The sequence below is a fragment of the Agrilus planipennis genome, unplaced genomic scaffold, assembly GCF_000699045.2.
Source record: "Agrilus planipennis isolate EAB-ADULT unplaced genomic scaffold, Apla_2.0 scaffold20, whole genome shotgun sequence".
NCBI lineage: Eukaryota > Metazoa > Arthropoda > Insecta > Coleoptera > Buprestidae > Agrilus > Agrilus planipennis.
Genome location: NW_020439516.1, coordinates 1,760,960 through 1,773,020, shown reverse-complemented (window position 1 = coordinate 1,773,020; position 12,061 = coordinate 1,760,960). Strand labels below are relative to the sequence as shown.

General features: G+C 30.9%; 2 protein-coding genes across 7 annotated transcripts in view; one reads left to right on the top strand and one right to left on the bottom strand.

Annotated features, from left to right (window-relative positions):
- LOC108735037 (centrosomal protein of 135 kDa) overlaps positions 1 to 11,827 on the bottom strand; it is an 18,789-nt gene extending 6,962 nt beyond the window's left edge. For both annotated transcript variants that reach the window (XM_025979314.1, XM_025979315.1), the window contains exons 1-13: positions 11,431 to 11,827; positions 11,139 to 11,265; positions 10,956 to 11,078; positions 10,706 to 10,902; positions 10,264 to 10,441; positions 9,972 to 10,131; positions 9,708 to 9,910; positions 9,154 to 9,281; positions 8,386 to 8,754; positions 8,225 to 8,320; positions 7,918 to 8,147; positions 7,541 to 7,751; positions 7,228 to 7,343 (exon numbers count right to left, since the gene is read on the bottom strand). In XM_025979314.1, the coding sequence (XP_025835099.1) occupies positions 7,228 to 7,343; positions 7,541 to 7,751; positions 7,918 to 8,147; positions 8,225 to 8,320; positions 8,386 to 8,754; positions 9,154 to 9,281; positions 9,708 to 9,910; positions 9,972 to 10,131; positions 10,264 to 10,441; positions 10,706 to 10,902; positions 10,956 to 11,078; positions 11,139 to 11,265; positions 11,431 to 11,595 (2,303 nt within the window). In that variant the 5' untranslated portion in view covers positions 11,596 to 11,827. The remainder of the gene's footprint in view (positions 1 to 7,227; positions 7,344 to 7,540; positions 7,752 to 7,917; positions 8,148 to 8,224; positions 8,321 to 8,385; positions 8,755 to 9,153; positions 9,282 to 9,707; positions 9,911 to 9,971; positions 10,132 to 10,263; positions 10,442 to 10,705; positions 10,903 to 10,955; positions 11,079 to 11,138; positions 11,266 to 11,430) is intronic.
- On the top strand, positions 2,323 to 6,949 carry LOC108735081. Of its 5 annotated transcripts, none has more exons than XM_018466893.1 (5): positions 2,323 to 2,660; positions 4,282 to 4,446; positions 5,435 to 5,628; positions 5,689 to 6,026; positions 6,090 to 6,949. In XM_018466893.1, the coding sequence occupies exons 1-5, from the start codon at positions 2,631 to 2,633 to the stop codon at positions 6,755 to 6,757; spliced, it is 1,395 nt and encodes a 464-aa protein (XP_018322395.1). In that variant the 5' UTR covers positions 2,323 to 2,630; the 3' UTR covers positions 6,758 to 6,949. The 5 variants fall into 5 exon arrangements, with proteins under 5 accessions (XP_018322395.1, XP_018322392.1, XP_018322390.1 ...); XM_018466890.1 differs by having other exon boundaries at positions 2,324 to 2,660; positions 4,316 to 4,446; positions 5,287 to 5,628; XM_018466888.1 differs by having other exon boundaries at positions 2,324 to 2,660; positions 5,287 to 5,628.
- Positions 11,828 to 12,061: the final 234 nt, after the last annotated feature.

Genomic DNA, 12,061 nt, shown 5'->3' with positions numbered 1-12,061 from the left:
GCTAAGTAAAATCTTAAAAATAAAATCTTTAAATTTATTAACTCCTTGTTTTGTTGATAAATGTATAATTTTATCAAAAGTAGTGTCTTTCTCTACTCTATTTATTTAATAAAAACTTTTACTATAAATATAGTGTATAATGATAGTTTTGTATGCAGTATTTCTATACAATTTCTAATGAAAATGGTATAGACACCCTTTTTATATGGAACTTTAAAGCTGTAATGAATTAAACCTGCCACAATTTTACATACATATCAACTCCTCTGCATATTCATCAAAAATTTCGAATAAATAAGTACAAATAAACACGTTGACTATGCTCTTGTTGAATGTCAATGAAAGCGAAATCGCCTTTATGTAACCCGGTGCCCTTTTTACCTAATACCAGCGTGAGTCGAAGTTAGATAACGGGAATACGAAAGGCAACGTCCCGGCGAGCCGCAGCGGATTCATTTCTTTTTTTTCTTTTTTTTTTAATTAATTATTATACAATCACGACATGATATTGACTGAACGAGTCGGAAGAGTAGTAAAGAAACTTAAAAACTTCGTGAAGCGACCGAATATTTTTTTCAACAGGTGAACCATTCCGTAATTAGAAACTTAAAATTAATAGGCGTACAGTGAGATGAGCGGTAGTGTTATGTCATGTATAATGCTACACCTTGTCCCACAATCTTCAAAATAAATTTTCTTTCAAAACTAATGCAAGTTATAAAAAAATTCTTTTGCTGAAACAGAAAATTTAAACGTTGCCTATAAGAGTGTAAGATAAAGTTTAAATGATCATTATAAGGGTGAAAAAAAGTCACTTCTATGCTCGCGAACGATTAATTTAGAAATTCGAAAAAGATTGTTAAAGGTCTATGTTTGGAGCGCGGCGCTGTACGGGTGCGAAACATGGACGGTGGGCGCGGCGGAAAGGAAAGAAGAAGCGTTCGAAATGTGGTGTTACAGACGAACGATAAGGATATCGTGGGTAGAGAAGCTTAGAAATGAAGAGGTATTAGAAAGAATAGGAGAACAGAGGATTCCTCTATGGAAGTCAATAAAACTATAATGGTTTCAAAACCATTAATTTAGTTTTAATTCGTTCAACGTTTTTGCTAGGATATTTTCAAAAACTTTCTTCCTGGGTACATTTTTCGGATTATAAATTATGGAAATAAAGTGGGGTAATTGTTAGTATTTTACTTGCATATTTTTGCGAAAGATCGTGGGTATTTAAGAATTACAAATAAGGAAGTATCGAAAAAGAGGGAACTGTGGAAGCTAATAAGGAAAAGGAAAGATACGATGGTGAAGCACTTTCTGAAACGTGAAGGACTAGTTAAAGACGTAGAAAATCAGAAACAGGAGTAAATAGGGGCGAAGAAAAACATAGATTAAACTACTGTTAATGATATCGGATGTTCTAGTTTTCGAGAAAGGTATATTTAGTTTCAATGAAGATAATGTACTATTTGGGACACCCTGTAAATATATATATATATAAATGGATTTTAATACAGTAATGAGATTCTGTGAGGGCATCAACCAGTAACAGATTATTACTTTCGGCCTGTTGACCTTATTTTTTGAAATAAGAATAAATTAAATAATGAAGATCTCTTTTTTCTAAAACGTTTACTGTATAAAAAATGTGTGATTTCATGGGTCAATATCACGACCCTTTCTTCTCAAAACTTATTATACTAAGGCCAGTTCTGCACCTTTGTCCATTATGGTGGCTGTTAAATCTTTATTTTAAGGACATAACATTATTTTATGTTACTTTTAACTTTTCTTTAAAAAGAACCGTAAAATTTAAGACAACCGCATCAGTGTTTATAATTTTAAAACGACAATAAAACTAGTCGAAAGTTTTCTTAACACTTCCGACACGACTTAACTTATTTTGCCACGGGCATTTAAGAACAAAAAGGGTAAACGTTTAACACCGAAGAAATTCAGTTTAGAAGAATAGAGCGCAATACTTCTTTAGTACAATGCAAATTGCAATTTTTTATAGCAAGTTAATTTTAACGAGTCACTTTTACCAAGAGTTTATGCATATGTATGTATACGTAAACTTCCTAGGAATTATATAGCTTGATGAAGGGGAGATGAAAGACAAATTTACCATAATTAAATGGATTATTATAATTCAAACGAAATTCGAAGGATTCGAGGAAGGCTAGGTGGTGTTACTGTGCTTTAAAAACGTACAAAAAGAGTCGCCTCGTAAACCCACTGAAAATAAAATTACGGTTTCAAATATTTAAAAAAATGTAGACAAGAAAGTAGTAAATTCATTGTTAGCTATTACCATTTAAATATTATGTAATGTCTTAGAATATATGCAAAGTTACTTAAGAGGGAACCCCCTTCTCTTTGAACACTTAGACCTTACATGCTACCAGTTTTATTAGAGCATCGAAAAAGACCACGATCAGGCTTATTGAAAGTTCATTAACAATACATTTCAAATGCAAATCGTATCGAGTTAGCATACCTCTTTTATGAGTTTATACAGTGAAACTTTTCTGTTCATAAAACAATATTTATCTATTCAAAAAGAACAGAAATATATTTAAAGATTCGGAAAATGTAGTGTAGTGATTTGTGGTGTCCAAAAGGCTTTTAGAATGAACCTCGTAAATCTATTGGAATTGCAGGTATAATAACGATTATTGCAAAATATTATTCTATTTCTATACCACAAATAAACCACTAGTTTTAGATCTCATTATTAATTTTGTAATCAAGTATTGCAAGAGTATATACTATATTAATACTATTAAATCCTAGTTGAAACTTTCCTGTTTTATTTGTATAGTATGTAGTTAAATTTCTAATGAAAATGGTATAGACACCCTTTTTATATGGAACTTTAAAGCTGTAATGAATTAAACCTGCCACAATTTTACATACATATCAACTCCTCTGCATATTCATCAAAAATTTCGAATAAATAAGTACAAATAAACACGTTGACTATGCTCTTGTTGAATGTCAATGAAAGCGAAATCGCCTTTATGTAACCCGGTGCCCTTTTTACCTAATACCAGCGTGAGTCGAAGTTAGATAACGGGAATACGAAAGGCAACGTCCCGGCGAGCCGCAGCGGATTCATTTCTTTTTTTTCTTTTTTTTTTAATTAATTATTATACAATCACGACATGATATTGACTGAACGAGTCGGAAGAGTAGTAAAGAAACTTAAAAACTTCGTGAAGCGACCGAATATTTTTTTCAACAGGTGAACCATTCCGTAATTAGAAACTTAAAATTAATAGGCGTACAGTGAGATGAGCGGTAGTGTTATGTCATGTATAATGCTACACCTTGTCCCACAATCTTCAAAATAAATTTTCTTTCAAAACTAATGCAAGTTATAAAAAAATTCTTTTGCTGAAACAGAAAATTTAAACGTTGCCTATAAGAGTGTAAGATAAAGTTTAAATGATCATTATAAGGGTGAAAAAAAGTCACTTCTATGCTCGCGAACGATNCTCTTTTTCAAACTGGACCCTTTCAAGCATCTCAAAGTCTAATAAAGGTTGAATTCTTTTTTTAATTTTCAATAAGTAGCTTTTACTACATTTAAAACAAAATGTTCATACAATTTCGCAAAGTAACAAGGGAAAAAAGCAACGTGTATGCAAAAGGCGTGGACTGTTTTATAAACATACCTTTCTACATACATTAATAAGGTCTTTTTTATTTAACATGCTTGACCGATTAAACTAGGAGTTTTAATTGCCTGCGATTTCTGAAATATTTCTGCAACAACAGTATTAAAGGAACTTTCCAATTTCTTATTGGCGTAAAAGTATTGAACCTATTTTGACTGTGTTGTAAGCAATGAAATGTAACCGGATGCTTCTAGGGATGTATGGATGGGGAGGTTTTAGAATCATCCAGTTGCTTGATTAATATTAACTTATTAACGTTAGTCCTTTAATAAAAATAAATAATCAGAGCAATAAACGTAGTAAGATCTAATTAATTGATTAAAAACCAACATGGGTTTTAAAATTTTAAAAGATATACTAAACCTTACTATCCTTATTGCTGTGATTATTTATTTTTATTAATACACCTGGGGGGTAGATATAGATACTGCATTAGTCTTTTAATTTAAAATTTAACGTATCTTTTTATTGCAATAATTTATCAAATATTTAACACTGATAAGCAAATTTCATTTTTTTTACCCATTTTAAATATATGCACATCTATACTACTATGTTACGACATACAAACTGTTTTTAAATATCTCTATCATATTTTTAGGTTTTGTATACATTTTGCTCTTATTTGCAATTAGCGAGTATGGTAACTGCAGCAATTTTACCACCCCCATGGGCAAATCCAAATATAAACCCTTGTGCTTCTAAGCCTAGGGGTTGGCAACTATTATTCTGGCCACCGGATGGCCAATGCTATAAAATATTCCAGGTAATATGTGCGTTTTTTAATTTATCATTTACCAAAAAAGTTCGGAAACAAGTATACATTATCAAAATAAATATTAGGTACTAACTCGTTTGGAATATACGAATGAATAACAGTTTTCCCCCTTTCAAAAATAAGTAAAAAGATCTTAAGGATAAACAAATTTAATAACAACAGTTCTCTTTGCTTTGTTTCATACACAACTCTAATAACATCTTTTATTCGATAATACAGTTTAATGAGTTCTAAATACCGGTAGTAATATCCAAAATTATTTTTATTAAATCAATCCATAAAAATCTACGACTATCGCTCCCTTTCTTAGATCACAAAGAAACGATATAAAACAACATATCTTCTTCACTTTTTTATGTTATTGTGGTCAGTCATGTAAAGTTAAAAAGGATATTTAGTAGGAATTCCTACTTTGTTTGACCTACCGCCTTAACAAAATACGTTTTTAGTAGTTTTTATTTATCTCCTATATACAATTAATAAAATAAGAATCAAACTTTCTTCTTTTATCACCAAACTAACATAGTTTTACAAGATCCGTATTTCTATTTTAGAAAAAAACTTCCTTATTTCTATTTTCCGATAGTTATGTAAATAAATTTATTTACACTAAGAAATGGCAATTGGTATGTTTATTTTCTTTACAGTTTTCCTTTTACGAAACTATACATTTTAATTTTATTCATATATTCCAGTAAAGGAGCAAATATTGTTACATGCATTTACTGAATAATAATCTAATAAGTAGTAACTCGTTTATTATTTATTTAATAAAGTACCTATCAGACTTAGAAGTTTCTTTCGACATTTACGTTAGTGTATTTTTAGATGGGTTACCCATGCCCAGAAACAATGGAACTTAGTCCAGTTACATTCGGACAAAATTACACCGCTGACAACTCGTTTATTTTTTATTTAATAAAGTACCTATCAGACTTAGAAGTTTCTTTCGACATTTACGTTAGTGTATTTTTAGATGGGTTACCCATGCCCAGAAACAATGGAACTTAGTCCAGTTACATTCGGACAAAATTACACCGCTGAGTGTAGATGTCCGCCCAAAACTGCCTTGCATGAAGATGAGAATCGATGCTACCAAATTTTTACTAAAGGGCCATGTCCAAAGGGTTATTTTTTCGGACCGAATGAAGAACGCTCTAATAAAACCACGTATGTAAATAGGACAGTTTAATACAATTAAAAAATAAATAAACCTTCCCTCGTTATTAGAAAACTACACCTGGGTGCTTGCCAAAAAATAAAGAAATGTCCTAGTACAAACGAAATATATTATCCTAAGACAAATCGTTGTTACAACACCTTAACAAGAGGACCATGCCCTAAAGGACTTCTGATAACCGTTTCAGATGAAGAAATTGCTAAATGTGAGTGCTCCAATAATGGCCACACCAAGCAAAATTATTACACGCAAACTAAAAGCTGTTTTGAACATTTTACCAAAGGACCATGCAAGGAAAGGGGGGCCATATTTCTGCCAGAAAAAGAATGTGGGTGTAATGACCTTCTACCCCACTTTGATAAAAATACAGAAATGTGTTACGAAATAGGTAAATACAACTTATATCATATGTAAACAGATTTAAAAAAAGAAAAATCTACTTTTTCAATAGGAACTGCAGGACCTTGTCAACCTGGAGAACACTTCCTAGTTGAACCTAATGAATACAACGCACGATGTCAGTGCAAAGCTGGTTATGTACGATACGAACTTGATTCGAAGTGCTACCGACCCTACACCCAAGGACCTTGTCCGGCACATCACATACTCCTCAATTCAACCACTTGTATAGTTCAACCTTGCAATCGTGGTCATTTATATTTCCCTGATGAAGGAAAATGCTTCAGAATAGGCATGAGAGGCCCTTGTGCCCCTGGAAAACTTGTAACCTTCGATTTTGACACAAAGCCTTCACTAGAGGGCGTGTCTTACCGAGGAAAGTGCCATTGCAACGCGCGCACTTCTTGTGAAAAAAGTGAAATTCAAAAGTGTGCTGGTAACAAAAACAATGTGTACTATGAGGGACGGTGTTACGAATTATATAAAAAGGGGCCATGTCCCGAAGGTGCGTGGATGGCGATTAAAAGACAAAAACGGGACCAAATTTGGGACGAAGGGAGTTACTTAGAGGGAATTTGTGAGTGTATACCCGGTTTTAAGACGATCTCTGGGAAGAATAATGAGTTAATCGAATGTGTCTCTCCGACTGAAATTTTAGCTATTTATCTAAACGATCAGTATTCATTAGCAACCGATTTAAACTATAATAAAAACACGTGAAATCGACGGTATGTTTAGTGAATAAAAACAATTATCTATTTATTTAAATCTAAATCCTGTAATGACTTTTACTTTAGTTCAAATAAAATGAATTTAGAAAATTAGATATTTTGCAGTATTCACCTTTAAACTCCAAAAGCCACAAACTTTCATTATGTTAGGGTTCCTTTTAAAAACCCTTTTTAATTCATTGTAAGGTAAAAGTATCTGTGACATTTCATTTACAAAATAGTTTTCATTTTACTGCTATAAAATTAATTTGATGTAATTGCCAAACATTTTAGTAATTTTAAACTCAATGATTATTTCGCACATTAAATCTGTGTTTTATTAATATTATAATGAATTTGTATTAAAGACAAAGTTTGTATAAACGTCTTAAATAAAATCTGTTTGACTTTTTCTACAGAAACAAGGGTCACAGTAACAAAAAACAGTTTCAAGAAAAAAAAAATAATAAAATGACTTACCTCAATTTCTTCTGTAGTTCAGCATACCTTCCTTCTAAGCACATCAGCTTTTCAGTTTTAGCACATAATTCTTCCTCTAGCATAGAACACCTTTCGGTTTTAGCGTCTAATTTCATCTGAAACAAAAATGAGCATATTTAATCCAAAAAGTGACAAATATTTACACTCCCAAGTTAACTTTAAAACCAATAAACAATATTTAGAGTAACAATGTTCACTCTTTTTGAAAATTCATTATTAGTCTAATTTATAGTCAAATTATAATAACATTCTATTGTTAGTTACTTGAATATTGTACATTCCATATACATACCAATAATTCGTCCTTTTCCCTGTCTACCATCTCCATGCTCCCTCTTGTCGAATTTACTTCACCCCTTAAGGACGTTAGCTCTTCAGTTAGTCTTCGGTTATTATTCTCCAGAGATTTGCTCTTTTCACTTGCTTCAGAAAGTTGGGACTGTAGTTCCGCTATTGTATCCTGGGCTTCGACTGCAGCTCGATCAGCTTCATCGTGAAGCGCTCTTAAAATAACAATAACAAAGAAATAAAAATTATGATAAAAGCTAATTCTAATGATTTACATGTAACTGTGTATATAACACACAATACACTAGAAAATGGAAGAAAGAGAGCATAGTTTTTCACTTTATTTTTTCTTAATAGTTTATTTGAAAGTTAATAACTTACTTTACTTGATTGTATAAACATTTATTTTGGTTTGCTTCGGCTCGGGCGTTTTGAAGTTCTTCGGTAAGCTGCTGCACCTGTTGCTCAAGAGAGTTAATGGTGTGTCTTTTTGTTCCTTCATCGGTTAGTAAATCTCTTTGCTCATCTTCTAACTTCTGTATCGTTTCCCTTGCCATCTGAAGCTCACACTGTAGATTATATTCCATTTCGTTATACTTTTCATTAGCTTCCTATAAATGAATTTAAAACATATAAATACATGCATTATTAAATTTTCATTCAAGTTGTTTTTGTAAAATGGTCGTACCCTCAAGCAACGTTCCAAAGAAATTTTTTCCTCGTCTAACTTTCTTAACTCGCATTCAAGCATTTCTTTTTCCCTCTCCACTTTTCTTAACGTAGACTAGAAGGTGATAAAAACAGTATTACTTAAAAGTGTCCATTTTTACACAGTTACTATTAATTTACCTTAGTGGAGAAAGCCTCGAACTCAGACTCTGATCGTTGTTTTACCGATTGAATTTTTTGCTTGCAACGCTCGTTCTCCTCTTTTAGCATTGCTATCTGAGCTTCCTTTTGTTCCAATTGTTGCTTCAACTTCTCCTGTTCTTCACTTTTACATTGAAGTTGTTCTTGAAGATACTTTTCCGCAGAAGGACGCTTATCTTGACGCTGATCACGTGAACGACGAGGCTCTTCAGATTGTTGAGGTCGTTGTTCTTGAGACTGCAGAGATCGCTGCTCTTGAGAATGCTGAGATCGCTGTTCTTGAGAAATTTGAGATCGTTGTTCTTGAGAACGACGACAACGCTGCTCCTGAACTTGTTGGCATTGTTGCTACACATGAAACAAAAATTACGTTTAAAAAATGATTTATACGTAGAAATGTTATAAAACAGGCAAATTCTCGCTGAACTATTTACACGAACCATTTGAAACACTTTTATCAACCTGAATATACGAGATTACCCACTTTAAAAAAAAGGATGTACCATATTTTAAAGTTTGGCACTGACAGTATTACCAATTCTCTTGTTGGTAAATTTTTTTGGTATAAAACTTTATTTTTTTACATTTAAGCTTATGTGGGATAAACCGTTATTAAATGTTATAAGTTCCATTGTGTTTTTAATAGATCAGTTAAAATAATAAGAACAGATTAAATTCAATAGTTGACTTGCAACTAAAGACTTTTTTTTATTTTTACTTTTTATCATTTATACTAATGCTAATTACCGTTGATTCAGCTGCTGGATGAGAATATTTGGTACTGCCACTCCCTAGACCTTCTGCTTCAGAGAGTTTCCGCTTTTGGGAAGCCGACAGTTGAGATAAACGATCTATTTCCATATTTAGGTCTTGTTCTGAAACATCTTCATTTTTATATGGGAGGTAGCAAAAGTGTAATTTGTTTGATCCTCTAAAGCTATTTTGTTTCATTTTTAGTTAATTTTTTTATTTTTATAATTTAGTACCAATTAGTTTATATTTGCATAAAAGAAATTAGAAAATTTTGCTAAACCTAAAAAGATAAATATTACGTCATTTTTGACGCTTATTAACCTAGTTAATGTGATCTGTATAATTATCTAGTTAATCTCTTTAACACTAATTACTATATTCTCACATTTTTAGAATTCATACCAAAGATAAAATGGAACTTTTATCGTCAATTTATGCGTCACAATTTGTACCTTACAATGTAAGAAACAGTACCGAAAAAAATAACTAAATCCTCCTTTTATTAATTTTGTGTTTTTATATTAATTTAAAAAGTTTAAAACACTAACCAATTTTTCCATATTCTTTCATTTTGTCAGACAAACGATGTTGTTCCTCTAGAGCATTTTCCAAAGCATTCTGCAATTGTACCTTCTCATTCTTAAGACATTCCATTTCAGCCCGAAGCTGATCTTTCTCGCATTTCAACTCGGCCAGTTCTCTTTCAAAATGTTGATTCTGCATCGTTATTTCATGCATTTTTGCCTGCAGTCTAAAATAGAGGAAAATCACTTGTACATATTACTGAGAAATTATAGTTACATAATTTATACCTATTTATTTTTTCAACGCTGTTTCTAACTGTAGAATTACATTCTGCCTCAACTGATAATGCCATTTGATCAATATCTCCAAGTTCCTTTTCAAGCTGTTTGTTTTTATCTACCAAACAAAGGGCCCTTTTCATTGCTTCATGTTGTTTTATAACTGATTCTGTAATTTTTAATTACATTTAAATACTTATAATTTATTAAATGAAAATTGTAAGCTAAATTAAAGTCTAAAAACTTGATGACAATGATTTTAAATTATAAATAAGCAGTAACTATTATTTAGATTATTTACCTCTTAAATGCTCTTCCAAATCCATTTTTTCTTTTTTCAATTGGCAAAGCTCATCTTGTAGTTTTTCTAATTTTTCTTCAGCATCTTTATAACAGCAGTCTTTAACAAGAGCATCAGCTGGGCGACCCCCTTCTAACATGCACTGAAGCCTTTCAATTTCTTTTTCTCTACACCTTACCTATTACATAACAACATACATTAATTAATAATATTCAGTGCTTAAAAAATATAAAATAAAATGTTATTTGATATACAACATATGTATAAAACGAATTTATCTATTACCTATATTTAATAAACCTGTAATAGACTATCAATCTTTGTGAATAAGATTTTTTATTTTTTATTAGTATCTAATTGTGACATGTCTTATTGGGGTCAAGTAACTGCAGACTTGATTTTTTTTCTTAAAATCAATTATTTTAAACTATGATTGATGTACCTGTTGTTTGTAACATTTGATCATTTCAGTATACTCCAATCTCTCTTCTTTTAAGAAGTTAATTTCTTCTAATAAGTTATGTATTCTTTGATCACACATGTCTAAAGTTTTATTGAATTGTATTTTGCATCGGGGCTTCCTAACTTCTAAATCTGAAGTTGTTTTACTTCTTAGTGCTGGTTTAACACCAGAGGCAGCTGCAATCAGAGATATATGAAATTATAAATGAAAAAACCCACTTCTTTTGTACCTGTTCTTGAATATCTTTTATGCAATTGACTTTCTAGATCGGAACAGTAATGTTTAAGCTTCTCACAAGAATTTTCAAGTTTAGTCTTTTCTTTCTCTAACTTAGAAATTTCTTTTTTAAAAACTAAAACCAAAATAACAAATAATAAAAATAACAAGCTAATACTGGATATATATTATACACCTCTTATATTTTTATCATTGTCTTCTTTGCAGTGGAGTAAAGCTAGGTGTAAATCATTGCATTCTCTAACCAATTTTGCATTATCACACTTGTAAGGTTCAGCTCCTAATTGTAATAAGTCTCGTTCCTGGAAAAAAAATAAACAACTCTCTTTTACTGCTTCACGTTACTGTTTCTTTTATAAATGTTTATTTGAATTTGTTCTGACACTTCAATTAATTTTTGGTTAACATATCAAAAAACTATGCCTACTATAAGATTTATATGTTAAAAGTAATCATTTATCTCTTACCTCTATTGCTCTTTTTGCTATAGTCATGTATTTTTGTAAACTTTCGGTTGTTTGAATCAAATCATGCAGCAATTTCTCCACTAAAGGAACAGCTTCAGGGACTAATGGTTGATTATATCCTAAATCGTTTAAACGCCTGCGAAGTTTTTTATATTTTGTATCCATAGTATACTTTTTATCACAGAAAAATTAAAATTTAAGTACAAATTACTAAAGTAACTTTTTCATTTTTCATCACTGTATTTTTCACAATGAATTGTATGAGCTGAGCTATGTATTATAATTAAACTTAACTTTCCACATAATTATGTTTCGTAACTTATAATATATTAAAACTAGAAAGAAAAGGTTTTCTTATTAAATAAAATCTAGGAAAATAAATAAGCTTTTGAGGTTAATTCAGAGTAATTTATAATAAAAAACAATACAAACAAAATTTTAAATCTTAGCTCCTAACATATATGCACTCCATTTAACATGGGTGTATACTGCAAACCTATTTTTAATAAAGAAAATGTTAATTTAAAAACTGGCTATAGGTACTTTAATATATTAAATAATTTTATTAATGTTTTTTATATTTTTTATTATGACAATATCACAAAACAGAATACAGTCTATTAAATTATAT